This window comes from Lipomyces japonicus (assembly GCF_038497905.1).
Source record: "Lipomyces japonicus strain CBS 7319 unplaced genomic scaffold V1514scaffold_85, whole genome shotgun sequence".
Taxonomy (NCBI): domain Eukaryota; kingdom Fungi; phylum Ascomycota; class Lipomycetes; order Lipomycetales; family Lipomycetaceae; genus Lipomyces; species Lipomyces japonicus.
Genome location: NW_027117897.1, coordinates 1 through 26,687, shown reverse-complemented (window position 1 = coordinate 26,687; position 26,687 = coordinate 1). Strand labels below are relative to the sequence as shown.

Here is a 26,687-nt window from a genome sequence, read left to right as displayed (position 1 = left end):
GAGGAGGCGGCGAAAATGGCGAGAATGGAGGTTAGGAAATCGATGGGAGTATTTTTTTAATGAACTTCAGCTTGTATATTTATTTATGTGGTCTTTAAATTTGGCTTTGTGCTTTCTCGGTTTTTTTTTCAACTTTTATATTTTTAGAGAACTTTTGATGTAAGTAATAAGCTTGTATTAAGGTATTTAATTGCTAAAAAAAATGAGACAATAGCAAAATTAAAGTCCTCTTATAAATCATTATATGCTATAGTAGCTATATAGTTTTTAAAGTTAAACTCCGAAATTTTTGGCAACCGCGATTTGGGATCAAGAAATAAACCCAACAGGAAAAATAAAAAAAAACAGTTATTGGTTGAATAAAATATAGAAATGTCTAACTCGTTATCCAATTACTCCTCTCGGACCCTGGCTTTTCTTGCAGCAGCCGGAATTGCAACTACTTCGGCGGTCACGGTACTCGCAACTCTTGGAATCCAGAAATTAGAACGGTCAAAAAAATTGGCAGATTTGAAACAATCGATTGACGCGTCAATTAAATCCACACCTTCCATTTCAAGAAGTAGTAGTTTAGTGGCAGGTTCGGCAACCGAAAAGATTAAGCCGATTGAATTAAATGAATATGGAGTGCCAGTTCGTCATGTCAAAGCAGCAAGTACTCGTGGTACTGGCGGCCGAATTGAGTATGATCCGGCTCTGATAGATGAACAACTTGCTCGAAACCGGGTTTTTCTTGGCGAAGATGGACTACAAAAAATTCGCGAATCGTTCGTGGTCGTGGTCGGATGCGGCGGAGTCGGCAGTTGGGTGATTGCCATGTTGGTGCGGTCAGGAATCGGCAAGATCAGGATTATCGATTTCGATCAAGTTACATTGTCATCATTGAATAGGCACGCCAGTGCGACATTGGAAGATGTTGGAACTCCCAAGGTTGAAAGCTTGCGGAAATATTTAGAAAAAGTTGCCCCGTGGGTCGAGGTCGAGACTGCGGTCGAATTGTGGAACAAGGATAGCGCCGACAGGTTATTACAAGGTTCACCGACCATCGTGGTGGACGCAATCGATAATATTGACACCAAGGTTGATTTGCTTGAATACTGTTATCGAAACAAAATTAAAGTTATTTCTGCCATGGGTGCTGGTTGCAAGGCTGATCCGACCAGGATTCAAATTGATGATATTTCAGGCACGGCCGAAGATCCCTTGGCCAGGGCCACGCGACGAAGACTGAGATTAAGAGGAATAGTTAACGGCATTACTGTTGTTTTTTCGTCAGAAAAGCCTAGTCCGGAAAAAGCATCATTACTGCCATTAGATGAAGAAGTATTTCGGCAGGGAAAAGTGGGCGAATTAGGAGTGTTGCAAGATTTTAGAGCCAGGATTTTACCAGTACTTGGTACCATGCCAGGCATGTTTGGCTTGGCGCTTGCAACCCATATCTTGACTGATTTGGGTGGATACCCTGTCGATGAATACATTCTCGGCCGAAACCGGGTCAAAATTTACGATAACGCGCTACATAGTCTGTCAGGGCAGCGAATGAAATTAGAAGGCACGCAAAAATTGCCGTTGGATCAAAGCGACGTTGGCTATCTTATTGAAGAAGTGTTTAGAGGCCGGTCCGTGGTGTCGAGAGAAAGTGGTAACAACCGCATCATGCTCACGAAATGGTTAAAAGAAGGAGACTGGTCTTTACAAAATATTGTTTTGATGACAAAGGAAGAATCGAAAAAGCACGTGAAACGAGTATTAATTGATGGAGACTCTGTTAGCGACGTGTATCCACAAAGCGTGCTTGACTTGGTCAAGCGACGATTTGATGAAGAGAAGCATTATAGTATATACAGAGAATAATATAATAAAAAAAAAAATCTCGAATTGAAATAGACCAAACTGTATGCATTCATTAATTATAAAAAAGAAAAGAAAAAAAAATTAAATAAAATAAAATAAAATGATCCCCTATAATTTTAACTCCAAATGTAAAAAGTGAAATGACTGACATCAAAAAAAAAAAAAAAATCCTTAAATATCCTGTTCCAAAAATTTTTTTACGGGACCGCCGACTTCATTAACCGACAAAAGAAAAGTATCATGACCAAATTTGCTAATGTCATAACTCAACTCTAAATGTTCGACTTGCTTGTTGCCAGCATCCCTTAATACGTCGACAATTTCTTGTTGCTGCCACGACGGGAACAGAATATCTGATTCAACCCCAAGCACGAGAACCGGCGTATCATTCAAAGACTTCACTCCTTCGACAAGTTCACTTCTGGCTTCATGAAATTCGAGTTGAGCAGGAACATCGCTTTGCTCTTCATACGGTTTCGAAGGTAAAGCGCAGGCGCCCGCACCACTATCAGACACCTGCGTGGGTGCTGCGCGGTTGATTTTAGCCTGTTCTCTGAATGAGGCGGACAAATCAAACAAGTCCATAGCCTTTGAAACATATAATAAGGAATTGGGATCATACTCTAAACAAAATTTCTCTCCCTGATGGTCCAAATATGTCTCGATTAAGAAATCAGCACATAATGCAGGTGGTTGTCTGGGATCTGCCCGTTTGCGCCCAAATCGTTGTTCCCATTCAGGACCAGATCTGTACGTGATGGTGGCGATTTCACGAGCAAGTTTCATGCCTGCATGAGGCGGCACAGTATCATAATAAAACCCACGCTGCCAATTTGGATCTGCCATGAGAACTTGCCGTTGAGCGTGACGCATGGCAATTGATGACGGGTATGATCGGGCGCAACCAGAAATGGAAACGACCCTGCCAACAGCATCGGGAAACTGGGTTCCAAATGATAAGGATTGCATGCCACCCATGGACGCGCCCACGGAGGCGTGAAGTCTTGAAATTCCCAACTCTTTCTGAATAAAATCGTACTGAGCTCGAGTCATGTCGTCAACAGTTACGATTGGAAATCTGGTAGCATATCGGTTGCCGTCAGCCGGATCAATCGACGACGGACCCGATGACCCATAACAGCCGCCAATGACGTTCGTGCAAATCACAAAAAACTTGTCCGTGTCGATGGCAAGGCCGGGCCCAATAAATTTCTCCCACCAACCTGGCGCTGGATTTTGGCTGTGAGACCGAGCATGCGATGAGGCCGACAGACCGGTGTGTAACAGGACAGCATTTGATCTGTCATGCGAAAGCTGACCCCACGTCTCGTAGGCAATGTCGAATTCGGGCAAGATGCCGCCGTAATCGAGGCGCAAAGGTGAAGGCGAGTGAAAAAGTGAAAAACCAGACAAGTTCTTCGAGTACGTTGGCTCTGGGCCGGAGTCGAATGACTTTGTCCTTCGCTCAATAGCATCAAGGCAAGGGAATCGCATGGGCTCATTTGACGGTGGTGGTGGTGGTGGCGCGGAGGACGAGTTCGAGCCAGATGTCGTGGACGCAGATGCAACACTTGCCGATGCCCTCAGCGTGGCGGCCGAAGACGCATACCGCAACGACGAAAGGAATGGCAGTCGAGGCATTATCGCGATGGATAAGATGATTCAAACCGAGTCGAAACGATTCAAAGCTTTTTTTTTTTAAATCAAGCAATGCTAGACATCATGTAATCAAAGTAAAGTTTAACGAGTCAGAAAATTTCACTTTTGGCTCCAGCACGCAATAAAACGTGACCTGTGCTGCCCCTGAAAAAATTTACTGCCACCTTTAAATATAACCCTATCCCGCAGCGGCAGGGGTCTCAGTTTGCCTTTGTAAATGTTTATTATTTTAAAGTACTGTACACTAATTCTAGTCTTAATAATATTACAAAACAGCATCATGGAAAGTAAAAAAAAAAAAGAATATGATGAGCCTTTATGAGCTTAATTCGATTCCACCTCGTCTAACCAGTATTCGCACGTTGTCAAGAAACGATCGGATGCCGTCTTCAAAATCATTGCCACGTTCGTTTCGTCTAATCTTTGCAATGTTTTGTAACGTGTCCTGAATATCAAGCTCGATTTCCAACTCGTGTGATTTCATCTAAACATTTTTACTCCATTAGATTTAAAAAGAATACAAAAAAAAAAAAAAGAAAGCAACCAAGCAAGCACTTACATCTGTTCCGCCAACCTGAGTTAGGTCAACTCTAGAATTTCCATGAAGATAACTAACTCTGTCCTTGACTCGCTCATATATCGGTTTAGTACTTGGCGTAGGTTCAAAAGAATCTATCATATAAGTTAATCAAATGATCAAACAAAAGAGGAAAAAAAACATTATATAAAAATTAGTCATTGCCACACTAACCTGGCTTTTCAATATTAAGCGAAATTCTATAATCAAATTTAGACCCAGGACAATGAATCATCAAGTCCTTAATCCTAGTCTTGACAATTTTGGCAGTGACCTTGTTAGTATCCGTATCAATTGAAACTCTCAAGCGATCAAATCGATTCCCTTGTGGCCCTACAAACTTTCCAGGAGCTGGCGGTAACTTGTAGTACACATCTCTCGTTTTTTCCTTTATGAACTTGATCGGGGTCGACCATTTTTTCGATGATTCAACACTCGACTCTAAAAATTTCTGGAAAGCTCGGTGTTGCAATTCGCCAACTTCTGACTCAAACGTAACCGTACCGGCAAGCATATCCATATTTAGCAAAACTTCAGAGTCGGCAGGAATTACCAATCTTTTTCGTGATTGATTCATCATGATCACGCCAACTTTAGCTTCAATTTCTACTTGTGATTGTAATTCTGGTGAAAGATCGGCAATATTAGCAAACACCCAGCTGGCAACCCTTCTTGAAAGATCTTCATAAGGCACAACATCTGTAAAGGTGGTATATTTCAATTTGCTGTCGTTCGCAGCCCTCGCAGACGATCCATCATGGCTTAACTCTTCTCGCTTATGAGCATGGTCGTCAAATTCTGCATTTGAAAAAGAAGAGTGACCTGGTGAAGCTTGATGTGGCTTGCCATTTGATAATCCGTATTGTTCCCGCCAATTTGGCGTCCACTTGCGAGCAAATATAGGAGGCGTGTTATATTTTTTCGGCTTTCTTGATTTTAATTTTATTTCCAAATCCTTTTTTGACGATTCATCTGACCGTTGTTTTGATGTCTTCTTTTCTGTCTCTTTAACTTCTTTTTCAATCGATTCAGTCGTTTTCGTACTGTTGTTGTTGTTGTTGTTGTTGCTTGCCACGGCTGAGTTGTGAATTGGACTTTCTGGCTTTGCACCGATCGTGGATGATATACTTCCACTCCTCGATTGTTCGGGTTCTTCATTCGTCGTGATCGATGTAATGCTCATGCTCCGACTTCGACTCAGCTGGCCGCCGGAAGAAGTCACTGTGGGCGATGAAAGTGCCGGTCTGGCCAATAATGTCGGAGAACTTGCCGCCGCGGCTCGCATCATTTGTTGGTGATTTGGTGTGGATCCAGGCAAGGTGGCCGGCGTTGAATGATGCGATATTGGTGATGGGATCAGCGGAGGCGTGCCTGGAGCGTCGACTATGTCTGCGATAGATGATGTCCGACGCGGTTGTGGTCTCTGTGGTGGTGGTGGAGGCGGAGGAGGAGGAGGCTGAAAACTTGACGGCAAAGACTGCTGAATATTATTAGAACCGTCAGTATTAATAATTGATCGAAGATCCATATCTTGTTTTTGTTAATTAATATGATATGGAGACGTCTTTTATCTAAATCAGGGACGGATATTATTCATTGGGGGACGATCAGCGATGCGCGCGCCGTTTTAGTCAGAACTGCTCTCATTATCTAATAAACCCATATGAATTAAAAAAAAATACAATTTTAAATATTGTAATATAAAACTTTACATATATATACATTTTTAGAACTTTTACAGATTCCTTTTAGATTTGAATTCTTCTAATAGCTCTTTGGATTGACCCGGCTTGTATTCTGGATAGCCCAGTTTCTTATCCAGTCTGTCCATTTCTACCTGGTACTTCCACCCAAGTTTGCTTAAACCTCGATATGCAATTTCAGTAGACCTTGATTTGTTACGAGGGCTTTGAATTTGTTTCATTGATTCAAACGCGGCTCGAAGATTTGTGCGTGAAACATCGCTTTTGGTAATGCTGTACTCACACCTCCATTGGCCTGGACCAGTCGGCCGCGGAGGTTTCGCTGTAAATAAATTGTTGACCTTGTTGTTGACTCTAATCACGTAACTGTCATGACATGCCTTATAGCTCGGGCTACTCATTATCCGAGAAAGCCTCGCCTCTTCAGCATCTGCTTTGAGCTTTAATACTTCAACTATATTTGGTTTGGGCCCGCTTGAGTTATCATCATCTGACTTCGTGTCCTTCGTTTCGTCGTGTTGCAATGCATCAACCACTTGAGAAGTCACTTTATATCCGTAGTCCTTAGATGTTTTTTGAAATTCATCAATTTGCTCCTTCGTCAATGCAGTCACGAAAACATTCATGTCGTATTCGTCCAGCGGAGTATGCAAAATAATTCGTACTGACTATATTGACATTATTATTAGCATCGATACCTATGAATCAAAAAAACAAATAAAAAAATCATTACCTGCTTTGGAAAACTCTGTGTGATTCTTTCCAACAGTTCTTCCAAAATTTTCATTGAAATTTTAAATTCGTTATGGGCAATAAATTCATGATTTGAACCGTGAATGCATAGATCCATTTCCTCAAGTGGAATATATTGAAATCCAAATATTCTCATAAGATTATGATACGCTACAAAAATTCCATCCATGCGACCAATTCGGGCCTGAAGGGAATATTTCAAAAACGCTGATCGGATCATGTCATAGTATTCTGAATCAAATGACTCATAGCGACCACGGATCTTCCTTAATTGATACCCAGTAAACCCTGTCTCAGTTACATACTCAAGATCAAACCGTGCTGCCGCGACCGCTCTGGTTTTAATATCGAACGTGCCTTCCCCAGGAAGTCGTGGATCCATGCAGTCCTGTTGCGACCGTAGCAAAAAGTTTCCAATCGAGGAATAGTGGTACGCTTCTCGCTCATGCTTCACCTCCGGTGGCAGCAAATGAGAATTGCCAATTTTAAAATTTTCATAAATATCTAGTTCTGTTACTATTTGTTTTTCCATTGACCTTCCCAAATATGTCAACAATAAATCGACATCAAGCGATTTATCGCTGTCGATCGCATACGTATCAGAATCTTCTCGGTATCTAAGAAATATCGATGTGGCGGAAAGTGTGGACGGAGAAAAAGGCGACGTGGGTTCGTTTCGTCCCGTCGGCATGGTGTCAGCATTAGGATACCGCCAACGTGAGATTAAAAAATGAAATTGCTGAAGGGTTGAAGTGAGATTGGACGTTGAGCCAAAATATTTCAATTTATGACTTTGAGCAAGGCCAGCCAAAACATTATCTGCCGAAGAAATTTGATATTCTGGTAATGAACTAAAATCAAAATCATGAACAGGCATGATATGTCTAAGTTTTGGTGAAAAATTATACACGCGAGTGCGTGGGTCCTGCATAAAATGAACTCCAGGGTTGAATAGTACCTTGTCGAGATTATGAGCAATTAATGGCGGCAAAATACGGTCTTGTGGTGGCAGTTCAATCGATTTGAGATTTAACGTGTCTGGATCGATTGTTGTGTACACTAACGAGGAGTCCCCCTCGGCAACATATGATGTGTCCAATTCCCACGCTGGCCGAACACGATTTGCATTCTGATCTATTAATTCATTTAATGACAACGCATTTGCCTTAGACCTAAAAATTTTTGTTACCAAACCAGGAAAAATGAGTTGGGGATTTCTTCCAATTTTACCTCTTCTGAAGATTATACGTTATGAAAGGAATAGATTTCTCAAACAGTTCATATAATTGCAAAGATTTATCATCGTCCTGGCTAGTGTTTTCCGCTATATTTTTATATTGATTTTGAATGACATTGAAATGTTTTTGCAAATGTTTTGGGACATGGTCCGGCACTGTAAGTTCCGCCGAGTATAAATCTGGTAAAATGGTAACAAGCTCTAAAGCGCCGCCCCACTCATCTGCACTGTCCAATTCAAAATTTTGACGTTTAAATTGTGAGTAGGAATCAACAAGCGTGGATTTCAAAAGAACAGGTATAGACGTATTACGCTTCAGGGACGCCTGACGTCCCTCCTTATTGAACACTGCAATGAAATCCTGTAAGGTAATTTTGGAATTACGTGTGTTGTATTCAGCACTTGCAAAAGCGGAACGATCATGGCTGTCTGTTATTGGCGCCTGATAATCTGTGGCCTGCTGACTCTGCTCAAACTCTTTGCAATTCACAGTATGTTTTGTCCCTGTGGTAGGCAATTGGCCCCGATGAGACACAACAGACGTTTTATCTGATCGAACCTTGATCGCTGTTCTGGTTACCTGAACCGGACGCCGCAATATATGACGAAGACGATTTCGGTAATATGTTGATTTATATCGTCTGCTAATTCCTATATACCGGTAGATCCTTACTGGGATCATATTTATCTAAATAATCAATCATAAGACATCAAGAACGAGCTAGAACTAATTCCCAAACTTGAACAGCCAGCAAATTATATATAAAAATTGTAACGAACGCGTTGTTGTTTGGGAATCACATCCAACCTTATATGTGCCCCGAGCCGTTAACTTGCCACCACACTCGAGCAAGCTTACCCGGACGTAATGTAATTTTTGGTCGACGCGCACTTTGCGACAAGCGCGCAAACGCGCAAATGGGCATGCGCGTTCGTTTTATCATGGCATTGCGTCTTAACTAACTTTGCTTTATTGTTGTCTAGCAAACATGGTTCTATAATGAAAAATCGATAACAAATTTGCCTGCTCTTCCACTATGATACTCCTCTACTAGAATGTTCAGGTCTTTGAGAGCGAATGTCTCGACCTTGGCGCGCACATAGTTGTCCACAGAGAACTGCACCATTTCTTTTGCCGTCCTTGTCGTACCTATTAGGCTGCCAATGACCTTGAGATCACGGTATACTACCGAACGTGCATCCAGATGAAACCCGTCTTTGGGGAATGACACTAGGCATAGGGTTGCGTGGTCGTGCAAAAGACTGATTCCGTACTCGAAAGCTTCTTGCACTTCTGGAAGGATAATGACCGCGTCCACCCCACGTTCTGGGGAAATTTTTGCTTTTGCTACTGGGCCATACACAATATCCAGAACTGCTTGTGGCGTATGCGTTCTTGCGTCAAAGATTTGTGCGCCCGTATATAAGCTTTTGGAAAGTTCAATAGCAGCATCATGGATATCAATTCCAATCACTTCTAGTCCCAGTTTTGTTGCGTATTGCAAGCCAAGATGACCCAAGCCACCTCCGCAGCCTACAATCGCCAAGCTTTGGCCCACGCGAAGGCCAATTTTTTTGATTGCAGAGTATATTGTAAGACCGGCGCACATTAGCGGTGCGGCTTCCACATCAGACAACTCGTCTGGTAGGGGAACAACTTGCCTGCTATCAGCCAGGGCGTATTCCTGGAACCCGCCGTTAGTACTTAGGCCCAGGCTGCCACCGAAAGGACAGTACACGGAATATCCCGGCTCATCTTCTTCGTTGTTGGCGCATTCGCTGCACGTGCCGCAGGGTCGAAATATTCTTCCCGGAACTCCAACTCTGCTGCCTACTTGCAGATGTCGGACATTGGCAGCTTTTTCGCCGCGGGCGACAATTGTGCCAACAAACTCATGCGAATTGATTATTGGAAGCACTTGCTTCATTGCGCCTGAACTGTAGACCGCATCTGTATGGCAGTATCCGGCAGCACCCACTTTTATCAGCAAGTCGTGAGGGTGCAGCTTGAGGTCGACAGGAACGGTTTCTAATTTATAAGGGGAATTAAAACTGCGAAGGACCTGTGCCAGTTGAGTCTCGGGGATTTCTGACACTGTCATTGGTTTTTTTTTTTTTTTTTTTTCCTCCTTTAAACTAAGATGGCCAATTGGCAGTGAGAGGTAAATTGTAATGGACAGTTGAAAAAGAAAGCAGTTGAAGAAAATGAACAATAACGGTCAATTTCGCCGGAAACGGATAACGTAGCTAGCGGCCATTGCGACATTTGCCCAGTCATTAGTGGTTAGGGGAGTGCTCGGGCAAATGTGCAGCTGTATTATATAAACACAGGCACACGCTGAACTCTTGCGTCAATTGGCATGGCAACGAGGTGACTGAAGAACAAACTGAGCCATTAACGCATACACATGCGAATAGATTTATCAAATTTTGTAGTTTAACCACCAATTGACCGCTGTGAGTGGGTGTGAAGTGCACAATGTTTGCTGTTCAACTGCTGAGGGCACGTGCGGCTGGGCCGCTAACGACAAACCCCTTTTCAAGAACTATTTAGTTGTTCGAGTCAAGTGTCATTTTGTTTGGCTTGGTTGAACTGGGTACTTGTCATTTCGGTTTATTGCATTGGTTTGGAATTATGGTTGTGGAATACGAAATATCTACTGTAATATGCGTCCGCCATCTTTCTCTTTTTGTGAAATTGTTGCTAACTTGTTTCAAGCCATTCGTCACCCCTCATGCCATTCTCGGAGAAGGCCCGGCTTACGTTCCTTCGACAAATGAATTGTATTTTGTTGACGTTATTCAAAAGCAACTTAAATCTGTTGCATTGATTCCAGAAACTGAAGAACTTCGCCTGTCTCCGTCCGTAACGCATCCGGAAGCACCACCGGTCGAAGTTTTCGCACCGTCGATTGAATACATTCACACTACACAGTTTAAAGAACCAGTTACGGTTTTAGCGCTCACGCCTAGTTCTCCCAAAGAATTTCTTGTTGGCGCGCAACACGGATTTGCCATTGCACGACCCGGTGACGAGAATCTTGAATACAAGGTTAATGTTTACAAGCACGACGCCGACAAGCACGACCGGTTGCGATTTAACGACGGCAATGTTGATCCAAGCGGTCGCTTTCTTGCTGGCACTATGATTAACAATCTTGAACATGATGGTATAGAGGATATCGGCACGTTGTTTGCTCTTGAACTTGACGGATCCGTGCGGTCCCTATTTGACGGCTGCAGCATCCCCAATGGGCTTCAATTTTCTGACGATGGCACCACCATGTTCCATTCAGATTCGCCAACGAAAACAGTTTGGGTTTATGATTATGACGTGGACACAGGCGTGGCATCCAACAAGCGGGCTTTGTTTGAAGTCGATGGAGATGGTGCGGTTCCGGATGGCCTTACCATATCTGCTCAAGGAGACCTGTTTGTTGCCATCTGGGGTGGTCATCGAGTCGAACAGAGGGATTCTTTGACCGGCCAATTAAAAGCTATCTTTAAATTTCCTGCCCGAAATGTAACCTGCCCAACTTTTGGCGGTAAAGATTTGGATTCATTGTTTGTTACGACTGCTTCTTTGGAGGAAGCCGACCGCAACGCATGGTCTGAAAAAGAATCACATTATGACTTGGGTGGCGAAGTTTTCAGGTTTAAAGTTCCTGGTCATGTTGGTGTTCCTAGGGGAATCTACAAGGGCACATTATAAAAAAAAAAAAGGATATGCATCATGATTAGGAAAGTACATCTCAGTTATTAAAATGCAAATTAAATGGTTTCCATGCTCTCTTTACCATGTTGAAGTTCCAAAAACCGAGCAACAAATTCCTCCACTTCGATATTATCCTCTACCCCACCTGCTCGCAGTTCTCGTAGTTTTTTTAATGCAACATCTTTCCTTCCTTCTTCAGTTTGTTCTCCAGATGCTGATTGATTTGCATATAGTTCCCTGACCGACAAAAGATGGTGCTGTAGAGTCCGCGATCGAAGCATGGCCTGGATCATTGGATCCATTAAAATGTTATCATATGGACCTGCTTGTAATGATGCAGCCTCTCCGACTTCAAACGCAACCTTTTCTTGTACAACTGCTGGCTCTTCAGCATGTGCATGCTTTTCGTCCTTAAAACATTTCAATGAGCAGCTAATGAAGATCATGTCACTGTTAGCATCGATTCCTCTGCACACCAAAACCTACGGTAACAAAACTTACTATTTTATGAGACAGCGAGGGCACTTGTATTGTGCCTTCGCGTCTCCGCAGATTTGACAAGTACCGAGATGCGCCAGGTTGTAATTTTTGTTGATTTCTATCAGAAATTCATCACATCTTGAATTGCCCACGAGAGAAAAGAGCCGCCGCATTCAAAAAAATCTTCAATTTGCATTTATTCAGCGCCGCTCGCTAAAATTCACAATACTTTGACGAAATCAGCGCAGTTAGATAATCAAAGACCATAAATACAAGCTCATATTAAGTCTAAAAACAATGAGCGTACATGAAGATACAGATAAAGATCATCGACGTTTAACGGGCCGTGATCGGGAAGGATATGACCGTCATAGGTCAGCGGGGAGCAGTCGGTGGGATGACGACAAAACACGCAACGAAAGAATGCATCCTTCACGTCGAAATCTAGTGGAAAAGGATGACCATGACAGAGAAAGAGTACGCGACCGGAGAAATGAATCCAAAGACTCCAGGTCAACAAGGCACGACGACAGTGGTAGCCGAGACGGTAGGGGGGGGCGTCATAATGGAAACAAGTCACGACGACCACGAGAACGGTCGCGATCTCCTAATGATTTTATGACGTACGAACGAGAAGAAGCACGAGTTAAGCAGGAACATGCAGATTCAAGGAGCCCATCGCCGGTCGAAAAACAGGTACCCAATTACGAACCATCAGGCGCATTAATGGGCGATAAGCTGTACAAGGGAGTTTCATTTAAATATGCCGAACCTGCGGAATCAAGAAAGCCAGATAAAAGTTACAGGCTGTATGTTTTTAAAAATTCTGATATTTTAGACACGTTAGTGCTCGACCAACAACCTGCATATCTATTCGGACGAGATCGTACGGTCGCCGACGTGCCATTGGATCACCCTTCGTGCTCAAAGCAACATGCAGTGCTTCAATATAAGCTCGTTACAGTAGAAGTTGGTTTTTTTGGAGAAAAGCAAAGTCATATTTCGTACGTATTAAGTAATTTCCTTTTCTAATTTTTTTTACACGTTCCCGATACTTACTTAAATTATAGACCGTTTATATACGATCTTGGATCAGCAAACGGGACTACTGTGAATGGAAAACGTATTAAACCTCGAGAATACGTCGAACTTAAGGAGAAGGATGTAATTGAATTTGGTTTGTCATCTCGCGAGTATCTCATTTTGTCTGAGGATGCGGACAAATAAATATTCCAAGCGTTGCCCAAAACGCTACATTTGACTTGCGCATTAGGAATAACTCAGAACGACGTATTTTGGATATCTAGAAGTACGGCGTTTATAATAAAACGTGGTAATTACTGAAGTCACAAACACGTGAAGAATACTGACGTCACAAACAATTAAAAGTATAGCTCCTTTGATAGAAAAAGACTATATATGTGAAGGCGAAACATTTTTATTAAGATTTAATTGATTATCAATATTCTAGTATTTTTTTTTTTTTTTTGGTCAGGTCTTCACATTGCCTACAGGATTTGAGTTCACAATGCAAAAATAGACGGCATATCTTTATTCGCACTACAATCAAGAGTAGCACATATTATGTACAATTGTTCAACTGAAAAAAAAAATCAAGTTAGTTGATAAATGACATCCACAACTCTCTGACGTACTCTTGCTTTGAAATCTTCTTCGAGCATGCGAACCATCCATTCTATAGTTCTACCATGTCACTTGGACCGCGGACACACTGTCTTGCGTGCCAGCCTTGGAATATCTCACTCAGTTGCCGACCGCACCTTTGAGAGGAGAAGCGGAGTTCTCCCAGGATGTGGTTGTGAAAACAATAACTTACCAGATCTTGCCACATTCAAGATTTCGTAAGCCTATCGCGCCTATCGTGAATGGCAAACATAGTTGGCGCAAAATTGCACGGCCTTTGAAGTAGACCGCTGCTCCAACTTTGGTCTTATTCAAACATCACGAAAATGGTACTATTATCTGTGTTTTCTATAAAAATAAATTGTTCACTACATAAGTTAAGAAAAAATGCTGTTTTTTGTTTGCTTATTGACAGAAAACCACAGGCGATCATAATTGGTATAGGGTTCATTGAGCTTCACGGCGCTGAACAATGTGCTACATATTAAATATGTTGAAAAGACAATGGTCTTGAGCGCGCCTCACAACAAAAATGCCAGCTTTAAACACATTCTCACTAATGTGTTTGACCAGCTTCTATGTACTTCATTGAATCTTGTTTCGTGGTTGATTTCGCGTCAGTGACGATAGGCCTGAGTTTCTATCACATACCATGCTTCAGCTATATGATTCCAAGAGCGAAATAAGCAAGTAGGAAGTATTGTTGTAAAATCTTCAACTCATTAGTGGCTTTGTTGGGGTAACAAACTTTGATTGGTTTTCAGGATGATATGCAGTTATGAGATCAGTACTGAAGCTTGATGAATCGAATGTCAAAAACAAATTAAACACGATGTAACATGATACTATGTATTGGGAAACTCATGAGGTTGAATCACGTAATCAATGACCAAACAAATAGTCTCGCCCCGCAGTTACATTTTATGTTGTAGGAGTAAAGTGTGCCCTTTTGTTCAGACGGTTCACGGCCACAAAATCTTAGTGTGATCTTCCGACACAGGCAAACTGGTGACAAAGTCTATAGATACCAACACGCAACAATTTTCAAAGACCTCCAGTGGTTTCAACAAAACCAAGAAGATGCCTTGAATCTTTGACAATCGTCACAAGTCTTGATGTGATTTCAAACATTTCTGAACTCAGAAACATCTGGCACAAAAAAAATAAATGTTTGGCGTCGTGGACTGGCAGAGTTATGGCCAACCGCGCCAGCAGGTAATGCGCCACTTGTGGCATACCATGAGTGGCTAAACCAATAACGTGATTTTGTCATCGTAACAACTTTTGCAAAACAAATGTAACACAGCAAAGTGCAAAACAACAGAAATGCAAAAAACAAAAAACAGACATAATATTTTGTAGTACAAAATCTAATTTCCAAGTGAAACAGAGAAACCATCACGAGCATTCATCTTACGTTTTCTTGTACGAAGGGCAAGGCATCCTCGCCCGGATGCCACAAAAAAAACTAAAACTAAATTAATTAATCAGCTATTACTAATAAGATTTTATGAGTTATAAATAAGTATTGCAAAAAAAATTTAACAGTTGTTCGATATAGTGTAACGGCTAGCACGGTCCGCTTTCACCGGGCAAATCCGGGTTCGATTCCCGGTATCGAAGATATTTTTTTTATTATTTTTACTTAAAAGGTTTTAAAGATCAATATTTATTATCCTCTATTACAATTTCTATTAGTTATAGTTATATATTTTTGGAGTACATCCTCGGGGATGCTGGACAACTTCGTCTTGATTTTGTCAATAAACGGAGATTTTGTCATTATGATAAAATTCCTTTTTTGAATTATGTTTTTCCTCGTCAGTTTTTAAATTGACTCCTTCGTTTTTGTTTAATTTTAGATTCAATTTATCTTGTCATTATTTAGTGACAAGTGTGGGACGCTCAATTATTTTTGGGAAAAATTCCCCCCTCTATTAATTTGTAGTTTATTGAGAACGGTACTCGTCTGAGTCCGTTCAACACGATCACTTGAATAAGTAGACTAACTCGACAAGAAATTAGTTAATAATAATAGTCAGGGCAGAGTGTGACAATATTCGATAATTTAATGTAATTTATTTATTTAGTTTTCAGCTAAATTTGTTCGTCAACATTTTTGATTATAACAAAAATTATCTTTGGTGCGTTCGTCGATCAATCCATATATTTTAACATACTCCAACGTCTCGAGGATGTACTCCATCAAATCTTTAAAACCTTTTAAGTAAAAATAATAAAAAAAATATCTTCGATACCGGGAATCGAACCCGGATTTGCCCGGTGAAAGCGGACCGTGCTAGCCGTTACACTATATCGAACTGTTGTTAAGTTTTAATCAATGCTTAGCTATAACGCGTAAAATGGTATTAGTAATCATATTCATATTACTCTTATGCTGTGTCATATTTATTTCTTTTACTATCTTATATGCCTATATGGCTAATGTTCAATATTTATTTATAGCATAATATAAATCGGGGTGCTGTATGGCTCCTTTTTAATAAGATAAAAAAAAAAAATCATATTACTCTTATGCTGTGTCATATTTATTTCCTTTACTATCTTATATGCCTATATGGCTAATGTTCAATATTTATTTATAGCATAATATAAATCGGGGTGCTGTATGACTCCTTTTTAATAAGATATAGTTTTTTTTAGTAGAAACAACAACATGCAAAACATCTTCAAACAAACAGATGGTACCTTTTCAGTACAAATTTGTTGTTGTTTCTACAGTATATTGTAAAGTATATAGACCTGAAGTTGGCGTATGTGCCTAAATCGAGCCTTATGCTCCGTCAATAAAAATAATCAATCAATCAAGTTTTTCTTAGTTTCTTGATCGCATCCGGGCGAGGATGCCTTGTCCTTCGTAGAAGAAAACGTAAGATGGATGCTCGTGATGGTACAAGCACGCCCAGGGGGACAATCTGACCAGTAGACATCGAGCGTGCGAGTAGCAGAATCAGCTCCTGCTATAGCTGTGATTTCATGAGCGCGAACGATGGCTTCCGTTCCGTGCGAGGAATTTCTTTGGGATAGGAGTCAGAACGGGAAATATACGGACGAAAGAATCTGACGTTGACGACGCGGTGGCGACGGTCCATGCTGGGGTAGTCGACTTCAAACGTGTTATTATTGATACGTTTGACAAGTTGGTATGGTCCGTAATAAAGCAGAAGTACCTTGGAGTAGCCTTCTGCCTGGCGATGTGCTTCACAATGAATAAGGATCATTTCACCAACGTTGTAGGTTACATCTATACGTTGTCGATTGGCCTGCGCTTCCATGGTGCGCTGGGCCTCTGAGATGTGATCTTGTGTTCGGATCAGTAAGGCCTCTAACTTGGTTGGGAGTTCTTCCGCATGGGCGGAGTGGGTAACCGTGGTTGATAACCTAAATCTGCGATAAATGGAGAAGTTTTGATTGAAGCCTGTTCGGAACTATTGTAGGCGAATTCGACCATAGGTAAATAGTCTGCCCATTGTTGATGATGTTGGGAACAGTAAGCGCGGAGTAAACGATTAACGATAGCATTGACCCGTCCGGTTTGTCCGGTTTGTCCGTCGGTCTGCGGGTGATTATGTGTTAATATGTTCAGTTTAGTGCCTAGAAGCTGTTGTAAACACTTCCAGACGTTGGAGACAAACCGAATATCGCGGTCTGAGATAATACATGTAGGGACTCCATGAAGGCGGATAATATATGTGATGAAAAGTCGCGCGATTTCGAGAGATGTAGCTTCTCTTGTGGTGGGGATGAAATGAGCGCGTTTCGTGAGGCGGTCAACGATGACTAGGATAGAATCAAAACCATTAGAGAGCGGTATGCCGGTTATGAGGTCCATTGAAATAGATTTCCAGCGATCTTCTGGAATCTCCAGTGGTTTGAGAAGACCATCTGGAGCCTGATGAGAAGTTGATGTCCGCTGGCCAACAACGCAACTTTGAACATAACGTTTGACAGTTCTGAACATCTTCGGCCAGTAATAATTAGAGGAGATGTTGATATAAGTACGGTAAGGACCAAAATGTCCTGATAATGGTGGATCGTGAGCGTGCTTAATGAATTCTTGTCGTTGCGGGCCATTTGGTACGCATAATCGCCATTCAGAAGCATCTTGAGCTACTGTGGGTAAAAAGTAAAGAACGTCGTTTTGTAATCGGTAATGCGTCGTATAATGTTGCATCTCTTTGGGAACCGGTTGATTAGATTTCAACGCTTCATAGATAGGTGAAAAGAATTCGTCTTGTTAGTAAAGTGGAATGAGGGTTTGCAGCGTTTCAGTTGGTGTTTCAGTTGGTGTTTCGGTTGGTGTTTCGGTTGGTGTTTCAATTCGAACTTCGATTGCGTTTATGAATGCGCGACTGAGAGCATCGGCGACTTTGTTGCGGCTGCCGTCGATGTAATTGATTGAAAAATCATATTCGGCCAAGTAATCCAGCCAACGTGCAATACGTCCTTGTGGGGCCTTAGTTTGAGCTTGAAGATATGTAAGAGATAGGAGATCCGTTTAGTATGAAATGCCGTTCGAGGAGTAAGCATCGAAAGAATTTGAGTGCTTCAATGATACTGAGAGATTCTTTCTCCTGTATACTATAGTTATTTTGCGACCCTTGGAGTTTTTCAGAAATAACCAATTACACCAAGCTTCTTGGTACTGTCATACTGTTCTAAGACAGCTCCCATTCTGAGATCACTGGCATCAGTTGTGAGTATAAATTCCTTGTCTTGGTCGGGAATAATCAGAATTGGAGCATGTGTTAGTAAGTGTTTGAGTTGGCTCAAGGAATCTTGTTGTTCGGGTCCCCATGTGATTTTTGTTGTAGTAAAACGTCTCATGGGTGCTGCGACATCTGAAAAGTGAGGCACGAAGCGTCGATAGAAATTGGTCATGCCTAGGAAGTGCATGGCTTCGAGTTGAGTTTTAGGGTCCGGGAATTCCTGGACAGCTTGGATTTTTTTCTTGCTACACGCTGAGGCCTTGTGCTGATAACATAAACCCAAAAATTTAACGGACGTCTTAAAAAACTCGCATTTAGAAGCTTTTGCGATGAGATTATGCTCTTTGAGTTTATTAAGGACAGCACGAACATGTGCCGCATGTTCTTCTTCATTGCGACTCTAGATGAGAATATCGTCGAGGTAGACTACGACGAAGCGATCAAGGAATGGTGAGAGAATGTCGTTCATAAGGATTGAAAGGTGGCTGGGGCATTGGTGAGACCGAAGGGCATTACTTTAAATTGATAGTGTCCCTACTTCGTTGAGAATGCAGTTTTAATTTCGTCGTTGGGGTTGACGCGGATTTGATGGTAGCCGGACATGAGGTCGAGCTTCGAGAAGATTGAGCTTGGTCCGATCTGTTCGATGAAGTCGTCAATGACAGGTAGGGGAAATCGGTTTTTGACTGTTTGTAAGTTGAGGAGGCGATAATCCAAAACCATGCGACGTGTGCCATCTTTCTTAGGTACTAATGAGACAGGCGCTGAGAAAAGGGATGACGATGGGACGATGAAACCTCTTGTTGGTTCGTTTATTTGTCGTTTGACTTTCTCATTTTCATGGATGGACAGTCGGTAGGGCGGTCGATGAGATGGGGTAGAGTTGGGAAGGAGGTCGATCTTGTGCACGACCGTTCCTATATTTGGAACTTGTGTGGGTGCATCATTAGTAATGACATCGCGAAATTCATCAATAAACGATGAGAGATTAACAGTAGAGCCAGAAGGGGTTGTCTTGAACTCGATTAGGCACAAGCGAGTATCAAGTGCATCTTTTAGTTCACAACGTAAATAATCTGCATTGAATTGTATTGAGTAGTAGTAGTTACTATTCTTATCCATGGTTTGATGACCCAAGATGGGCAAGGCGTCTGTGAATGACCCTTGTGCAAGATCAATGAGATTTGCGTGAGAGCGCATGAAGGGATGACTCCATACCATATCGTAGGTGAGATGAGGTGGGGAACAATGTAACATGATATCTCTTTCTTCCATGTTCCCATTCTAAACGGAACTTTAACGGCTACGTATTTTTTTTTTATTTGACTTCACAAATTATATCAATCTGAAAACAATAGTAAATACAAAAAAATACGTTTACGTAAATTGTTAGTCAGAACATATTTTGATATAAATTATTCAAGAAAGTTTTAAGAATTAAGTTTATGACAGGCTGTCCGAGTGGTTAAGGAGTTTGACTTGAATAATTTAATTAAGTTATCAAATGCGGTTTCCGCGCGTAGGTTCGAATCCTGCGCCTGTCGTATTTTTTTTTACCTTGTTTTAAGGTACATACTTTCTTTGTCTTCATTTTTTCCTAAAAATTTAATGCTTAATTGTGTTGGAGTACATCATCGGGGATGCTTGTACAACTTCGTCTTAATGTTGTCAATAAACGGAGATTTTGTCATTTTGATAAAATTCCGTCGTCAGTTTTTATAAATTGAATCTAAAATTAAACAAAAACCAGCGAATCAATTTAGATACACAATGACTACCACTAGCCGCTTTCGAGCAAATGCTGCATGCCTGCGCACCCTGCGCACACTTCGAAACACTCATTAAAGCACTGAGGCGCAACCCGCGTTTGTGTTAATTATCCATCTGCAATACCTGGTCTTGCAATTAATTGTATTACTACATTTCGTCTCAATATCAAATATCGATAGTCGAGCAGCCACTTCATTCATATTATTTAAAATATGGCTCTTGACAATACAAAAAAAATTGATTGATTGATTGATTTATTTTTATTGACGGAGCATAAGGCTCGATGTAGGTACGTACGCCAACGTCAGGTCTATATACTTTACAGTATACTGTAGAAACAACAACGAATTTGTACTGAAAAGGTACCATCTGTTTGTTTGAAGATGTTTTGCATGTTGTTGTTTCTACTAAAAAAAACTATATCTTATTAAAAAGGAGTCATACAGCACCCCGATTTATATTATGCTATAAATAAATATTGAACATTAGCCATATAGGCATATAAGATAGTAAAAGAAATAAATATGACACAGCATAAGAGTAATATGAGAATAGGAAAAAGAAAAAATGAGCAATACGCATGACAAAAAATAAGCAGGAAGGGCAAAGGGTACCCACATACCCAGACACTCCTTAAACTATTGACTATCTATCTTGAATGACTCCCAGCAAAGGCAGACCGAATTGTGATCGCGGTTTCACTAGGGTCCCCGTGAAATGGGATACGCCGACGTGTGTGGTGCAAGTTCTGTACGGCAGAGACAGCGGCAGCATGGAATTTGGCCCGGGTAATTTCCAGGGGTCCTGACATAATCTCCTGGGGTGACCAAAGGTCCTCATGAAAATATGGTTGTATGGCTTATAAATAATAAAAAAATTAAAAAAATTTAACTGTTGTTCGATATAGTGTAACGGCTAGCACGGTCCGCTTTCACCGGGCAAATCCGGGTTCGATTCCCGGTATCGAAGTATTTTTTAATTTATTTTTTTTATTTTTTTTTGTTATAAGTTTGCTACAGGTCAATCACAAACAGGTATGTACAATGTACATTTGTACCTTAGTTATATGCGATGGTGCAAACACATTTCATTTTTGCGCAACATATATATGAATAAAAACAAAAGAAAAACATTAATATTTTAAGTATATATATATAATTGTTTATGGATATTTTATTATCACGTATTCTATATAGCTGTGGTAAGTAAGGTCAACATTTGAAGTACAGGATATCTTTTGGTACATCTTGCAAACGCTCTGGTAGCTTAGCTGTACCTGAATTAAACGCACGGGCGTCATGGTTAGTGGTCAAGCCAGATGAGATCGTAGGAATATGGCCTTAACAGCCAGCAGATAGCTTAAAATTTAAAAAATCTCACAAATCACAAGCAATATGATTTATTAAAACAATAATAAAATTTGAAACTAGAACGCAAGTGTTTGCTTCGTTGTATGAGACGGTGGCCATTTCGTGCGAATCGATTGGCCGCGTTGCTTTTTGGGCCGGGTAAGTGCAGATCAACCCAAACACAAAATGTAAATTCATTAATGCGTAGCTTGATTAAACAAGTATGACTTGCAACATATAACTCATTGAAGCAGTATATATCTAAAATTATTATAGCTCAGACTTCTCAACAGAAATACATTTGCGGATTTTGAGATTTCAGTTTGATTTTCTTTAGGCTTTTCGCTGGTCGACTTTGTCTTTAGAATAGGGAAATCAAATTCAATTAAAGCTGACAGTTTAAAAGGTAAGTTTGTTTTATTTTGCACAATGTATTACTTGTTCCCCTGGTTCGCCACTTCTTCTTTTATTTTTTTTTTCATACAGATGTCAGTCATTGTATCTATTTTTTTTTGAAATGTGTCATTTACAGATCGCATTGTTAGATGTCTCAGTTCTTTGCGTTGAGTCTTTACAAGGAAGACAAGGAAGACAAGGAAGACAAGGAAGACAGGGGACCAAGTCTATTAATTTGTTTCCACGATTTTTAATTTAACATTTATTAGAAAAGTTCACCATTTCTCTTCCAGTAATTATCTTTCGTCAATAAGTTTCGTATTTCTATAAGATTATGGCATCTCGCGGAAATGACATTTTCCCTCTTCCATTACTACCGCCTTCCAGAAGCATAACATCATCTCCCCGTATATATCCTACAGCTATACGCCGATCTGCATTAACAGATACACCTCTTACATCGACTTCAACCTCTCCCAAAGTGCACCCGTTGGATGGCATCATTCCACCTAGCCTCGAGCTTCCACGACGTGCGACTACTCTAGATGTTCCAGGGTTAACCAAAAGTAGAGTATCACCAGGTAAGCAGGTTTTTTTTTTTTTTTTTCATTTTTCGCTTTCTTTTTAGTATTTTTTATCTAATTGTTGGATGCAGATGGTACAATCGCGGCGCGGGACGTCGGATCAAAACTAGTTATTGTCATGGTTGGATTGCCAGCTCGAGGCAAATCCTATATTACCAAAAAGCTTGCCCGTTATTTGAATTGGCTTCAACACGAAACAAGAATATTTAACGTCGGAAACACTAGAAGACAGTCTAATCAACACGTGGGGCCAGCAAGCCATCCATTACCAGATTCTCCAGTTCTTGCTGCAACTACAGGAACCCGATCCCCCCCAGAAGTTAATCTTGATACGAGTCATCCTGCTAACTTCTTTGAACCAGACAATCCAGCGACTGCAGCTCTTAGAGAAAGCTGGGCTTTACAAACATTAGATGAATTACTAGACTGGGTCTTGCATGGTAACGGGAGCATCGGAATTTTGGACGCAACCAATTCCACCATTAAGAGGAGGCGGACGGTGCTGAATCGTGTTAGGGACAGGTCCAATGGAGAGTTAAAAGTGCTCTTTCTTGAAAGTCTCTGCAATGACAAGGAATTGCTTGAGCAGAACATCAGATTGAAGCTCTCTGGGCCAGACTATCGAGGCCAGGATGCCGAGTTGGCTCTTGAAGATTTTCGAATGCGCGTCAAAAATTATGAGAAAACATATGAGACTATTGGCGACGAGGAGGAAAAGATTGATGGATTTCAATACGTCAAAATGATTAATGTTGGAAGAAAAGTTGTCGCTTACAATACTCAAGGCTTTCTTGCTGGACAAGCAGTCTTTTTTCTTCTTAATTTCAATTTGACTGAGCGACAAATTTGGATCACTCGGCATGGAGAAAGTACTGACAATATTGAAGGCAAACTGGGCGGTGATGCTTCGTTGAGTTTAAAGGGAGAGAAATATGCCAAGGCGTTAACAAAATTTATTGAACATCAACGAACTGAATTTAGACGAAGACAACTGGAGAATTTTGCTATCACTCCGCTGCTGAACTCACAAAGGACATCTTCTCAACCTACGACTCCCAAAGGTGAACCGATTGAGCCTAATTTTTGTGTATGGACAAGTATGCTAAAGCGGAGTATCGAAACTGCGAAATGGTTTGATGAGGATACTTACGATATCAAGCAAATGCGCATGTTAAATGAGCTTGGTAGTGGAACTTGTGATGGGATGACATATGAGGAGATCAAAGAAAAGTTTCCGGAGGAGTACTGTGCTCGAATGAATGATAAGATTGGATATCGATACCCTGGTATGGGCGGCGAGAGTTATCTCGACGTAATCAACCGCTTAAGGCCAGTTATAGTTGAGGTTGAACGGATGCAAGATCATGTTCTTCTAATAGGGCATCGGGTTGTTGCCAGAGTGTTACTTGCCTATTTCATGAACCTTGGAAGACAAGCAATTGGCGATTTGGATGTTCCGCTAAATACTCTATGGGTTTTGGAGCCTAAACCATACGGCGTTTACTGGGCCGTATATCAATACGATGGCGACAAAGAATGGTTTTATAGAGTCGAAGATGCTAATCGTATCAAAAAAAGTACTGTTCCGGAGCGTCATAATTCCATCTTTACGCATCGTTCGACAAATTTGAGTTCTGTTTCGTCTGCAAACATATCACGATCGCCAGAAGGCGCCTCAAGTTTTCAAGCAAGCTCGTTGCAACCACAGTCTCCTGAAAAGTTTAAAAATCCAACCACTGTTTTGTCTCTTGCGTCATCAGAAACAGATGAAGATCGAAATAAGATGGACTCTGATCATGAGGCTTATGCTGACTTTGACCTTGTTGAAATGCCGTGTAGTAATGGAGGATGAGAAGTCATGACAACTTAAGAACAGGCTTATTGTGATAATGATTGTGGTTTGGTGTACTTAAATGCTATGTTACTTATCAATAAACACTATTTAATGAATATATGCTGTGTGATTACGTCAATTGATAATTAACTATTCATGTGTGTTTGCAAGGAATAAAAATTTTACGCAGGAGTACAGTGTCAAATTAAAAAGTCGAAAAAATATTTTTAATATTAGAAATGTTTATTCATAAGTCTGTAACTCAGTTACCTGTAACTCAGCTGTAACTAATAATTATGCGCTTACGAAATCCTAACCAAATCAACCATTACTTTGTCATTCCTTAAAATTCACTAAGTTACTTAATTAGTTAGTTATAACTAACTTACACCCAATGATGAACTAAGTCTCACGTACGTTTGCGTTGCCATGAAAACAGAAGTAAACCGCGTGCTCGAATCCGGCCGGAGCATATAAACATTAAATCCACAATTGATCGCGATTCCCTTTCGACCAATTCTCTCCACACAACCATAACACAGCACAACACTGCCAACACAAACGATCAGGTAAAAGACATGTATTTTGAAAATGTAAATATACCTCTTGATTATTAGTGGATTTTGGATTTGTTAATTTTCTTGTTTTTAGTTATCATGTGAATTAAAATTACGCGCTCTCTGAACTGAAGCATGGCATGGCTGGATAAGCGAGCTCCCGAGATGGCATGTCACTCTTGCTCAATCATTTGAAATGATTAAAAGAAATTGCAACCGCTGCACATAATAATAAGAACTTTGCACACTATTATAGCAGGCGTGCCTTCGGGGGGAGGGTTCACACGCTTATGAAAATGTGCCGGAATTCTCAGCGTCTAGGTTAAACATTCGACTGGGAATGTATTGGTGTGTGCAAACAAGCACGCTTTTGTTTCGGTCAGCCGAAGTGACGCCGGCGGCCGAGAACATGCATCGTAAGATGGGCTCCGTGCGCATTGTGGTAGTGGGCGTGCCTTCGGGGGAGGGCTCACACGCCTATGAAAATGTGCCGAAATTCTCAGCGTCGAGCTTGATGTCTTATTGCTATAGTTTTTTATTATTAGTCTTGCTTTGCTACGTTCCGTTCCGTTTTGTTCCGTTTTGTTTTCTTGCGTTTCGACTTTTTGTTCAGTACGTTATTATGCTACGATCTTTTTTCAGTGATATTTTGCCTGAGATTGGTTTGACTTGTCTGCCAGTCTTTCGGATTGTGATATTGTTATTGGTTGTTATTATCTGCCTCGCTGCACTTTGTTTCGTTGCTTTTTGTTTTGTTTCTTTCTGTTGCTTTTCGTTTTTATTTCCCTGAGACTGGTTTGACTTGTCTGCCAATCTTTTGGGTTGAATCTAATTTTTTGTATTGATTTCTGTTGTCTCACTGTATGTGCCTAGATAATATTTTTATTTATTCACAAAGGCATTTTCACTTATTACATATCGTGTCAATACAAATATATTAAAAATAAACTTGTCAAGGCCGTAGATCATTTATAGTTGCCGTCATATAGCTAACCAGTCTGCAAAACACGCTGAATGCGGTTCATATTCAACGCACATACTTCCTGCTTAAATATTTATCTTTATACTTATTGCATAAACGTTAACCTTGATGACTTTAGTGTAGAAACAAATGAGGTGGCTTATATATTTGTGCTAACTGCACATTTATTTCTCGAATAGCCTATTCAACGGAATATGTCACTTATTAAATATTTTTCCGATATGTACATGTATATGAAAAAATTACGAATAATCTTAAATATTTATCACATAAAAAAATATCCCTCGGATTGGCCAACACTCGTATATACACACTTTTTTTTTGGTCTTTACTGTGAAACAATTTTGTGTATCTTTCTAATGTTTCTTCAGCAGTTTCGATCTTACTATTGTCTAAGTCATGAACACTTTTTCTGCTGATCTCCTATATCGAAGAGCATGCAACGACAACATTATACTCTTCTTGCCCTTGCTGCTACTCGTAATACAATCGTCGCCGCAGAAAATAATCACTAAACTGATGATAATCCATGGCTATCGATTAAACCGCCGATAGTTAATGGCTACTGGCGCTTTCTGTTTAAAATAATCAAACATCGCACGGAAATACCAGCATTAAATAATAATAATTTTTTATTCGACTAAAATAGTTATAATAATAATGATATCAGGCGAATATGGAACACAATAAAAGTAAAAATAAAAAGTAATGATGGAAAAGTAAAGACCAAAAAAATATGAACAGAAACACCACCATTTTCGAATTATCCAAATTAAAACATAAAGATTTCTCAACCAAATCATCCAAACAACGATAATACAAACAAACAAGCAAGCAGATCAAATATTTGAATCGACAATAAG

The 26,687-nt window shown here is 40.6% G+C and overlaps 11 protein-coding genes and 4 non-coding genes across 15 annotated transcripts; 8 read left to right on the top strand and 7 right to left on the bottom strand.

Annotated features, from left to right (window-relative positions):
- The first annotated feature begins 264 nt into the window (after positions 1-264).
- On the top strand, positions 265-1,889 carry V1514DRAFT_338877 (uncharacterized protein). Its single transcript, XM_066928902.1, has one exon. The coding sequence runs from the start codon at positions 373-375 to the stop codon at positions 1,852-1,854; it is 1,482 nt and encodes a 493-aa protein (XP_066780710.1). The 5' UTR covers positions 265-372; the 3' UTR covers positions 1,855-1,889.
- On the bottom strand, positions 1,885-3,534 carry V1514DRAFT_338876 (Alpha/Beta hydrolase protein). The gene has a single exon (XM_066928901.1). The coding sequence runs from the start codon at positions 3,493-3,495 to the stop codon at positions 2,026-2,028; it is 1,470 nt and encodes a 489-aa protein (XP_066780709.1). The 5' UTR covers positions 3,496-3,534; the 3' UTR covers positions 1,885-2,025.
- A 188-nt stretch (positions 3,535-3,722) lies between these two features.
- On the bottom strand, positions 3,723-5,678 carry V1514DRAFT_299830 (CYTH-like domain-containing protein). Its single transcript, XM_066925520.1, has 3 exons — positions 4,265-5,678; positions 4,073-4,185; positions 3,723-3,997 (listed from the first exon to the last, which is right to left on the bottom strand). The coding sequence occupies exons 1-3, from the start codon at positions 5,616-5,618 to the stop codon at positions 3,830-3,832; spliced, it is 1,635 nt and encodes a 544-aa protein (XP_066780708.1). The 5' UTR covers positions 5,619-5,678; the 3' UTR covers positions 3,723-3,829.
- A 76-nt stretch (positions 5,679-5,754) lies between these two features.
- On the bottom strand, positions 5,755-8,571 carry V1514DRAFT_338874 (mitochondrial protein Pet127-domain-containing protein). The gene is made up of 3 exons (XM_066928900.1): positions 7,777-8,571; positions 6,527-7,718; positions 5,755-6,461 (listed from the first exon to the last, which is right to left on the bottom strand). Exons 1-3 carry the CDS (start codon positions 8,463-8,465, stop codon positions 5,826-5,828), a joined length of 2,517 nt encoding a protein of 838 aa, XP_066780707.1. The 5' UTR covers positions 8,466-8,571; the 3' UTR covers positions 5,755-5,825.
- Positions 8,572-8,729: 158 nt separating this feature from the next.
- On the bottom strand, positions 8,730-10,013 carry V1514DRAFT_370205 (alcohol dehydrogenase-like protein). The gene has a single exon (XM_066929979.1). The coding sequence runs from the start codon at positions 9,883-9,885 to the stop codon at positions 8,779-8,781; it is 1,107 nt and encodes a 368-aa protein (XP_066780706.1). The 5' UTR covers positions 9,886-10,013; the 3' UTR covers positions 8,730-8,778.
- A 105-nt stretch (positions 10,014-10,118) lies between these two features.
- Positions 10,119-11,570, top strand: V1514DRAFT_338871 (uncharacterized protein). Its single transcript, XM_066928899.1, has 2 exons — positions 10,119-10,445; positions 10,503-11,570. Exons 1-2 carry the CDS (start codon positions 10,419-10,421, stop codon positions 11,493-11,495), a joined length of 1,020 nt encoding a protein of 339 aa, XP_066780705.1. The 5' UTR covers positions 10,119-10,418; the 3' UTR covers positions 11,496-11,570.
- On the bottom strand, positions 11,493-12,140 carry V1514DRAFT_338868 (uncharacterized protein). The gene has a single exon (XM_066928898.1). It carries the CDS (start codon positions 11,942-11,944, stop codon positions 11,555-11,557), a length of 390 nt encoding a protein of 129 aa, XP_066780704.1. The 5' UTR covers positions 11,945-12,140; the 3' UTR covers positions 11,493-11,554.
- A 135-nt stretch (positions 12,141-12,275) lies between these two features.
- V1514DRAFT_345289 (SMAD/FHA domain-containing protein) lies at positions 12,276-13,205 on the top strand (the record flags this gene model as incomplete). Its single annotated transcript, XM_066929227.1, has 2 exons — positions 12,276-12,982; positions 13,049-13,205. The coding sequence occupies 2 exons, from the start codon at positions 12,276-12,278 to the stop codon at positions 13,203-13,205; spliced, it is 864 nt and encodes a 287-aa protein (XP_066780703.1).
- Positions 13,206-15,173: 1,968 nt separating this feature from the next.
- On the top strand, positions 15,174-15,245 carry V1514DRAFT_t118. The gene has a single exon. It is a non-coding gene; the product is annotated as a tRNA-Glu (tRNA).
- A 626-nt stretch (positions 15,246-15,871) lies between these two features.
- V1514DRAFT_t117 lies at positions 15,872-15,943 on the bottom strand. The gene has a single exon. It is a non-coding gene; the product is annotated as a tRNA-Glu (tRNA).
- Positions 15,944-17,592: 1,649 nt separating this feature from the next.
- On the bottom strand, positions 17,593-17,880 carry V1514DRAFT_266586 (uncharacterized protein; the record flags this gene model as incomplete). Its single annotated transcript, XM_066924803.1, has 1 exon — positions 17,593-17,880. A coding segment is annotated over one exon (288 nt), but the record flags the coding sequence as incomplete, so codon positions are not given.
- Positions 17,881-19,799: 1,919 nt separating this feature from the next.
- Positions 19,800-19,896, top strand: V1514DRAFT_t119. Its single transcript has one exon. It is a non-coding gene; the product is annotated as a tRNA-Ser (tRNA).
- Positions 19,897-21,019: 1,123 nt separating this feature from the next.
- On the top strand, positions 21,020-21,091 carry V1514DRAFT_t120. Its single transcript has one exon. It is a non-coding gene; the product is annotated as a tRNA-Glu (tRNA).
- Positions 21,092-22,201: 1,110 nt separating this feature from the next.
- V1514DRAFT_322742 (6-phosphofructo-2-kinase-domain-containing protein) lies at positions 22,202-24,303 on the top strand (the record flags this gene model as incomplete). Its single annotated transcript, XM_066926133.1, has 2 exons — positions 22,202-22,448; positions 22,523-24,303. The coding sequence occupies 2 exons, from the start codon at positions 22,202-22,204 to the stop codon at positions 24,301-24,303; spliced, it is 2,028 nt and encodes a 675-aa protein (XP_066780701.1).
- Positions 24,304-25,043: 740 nt separating this feature from the next.
- V1514DRAFT_338857 (uncharacterized protein) lies at positions 25,044-25,773 on the top strand. The gene has a single exon (XM_066928897.1). The coding sequence runs from the start codon at positions 25,183-25,185 to the stop codon at positions 25,630-25,632; it is 450 nt and encodes a 149-aa protein (XP_066780700.1). The 5' UTR covers positions 25,044-25,182; the 3' UTR covers positions 25,633-25,773.
- The last annotated feature ends 914 nt before the right edge of the window (positions 25,774-26,687 follow it).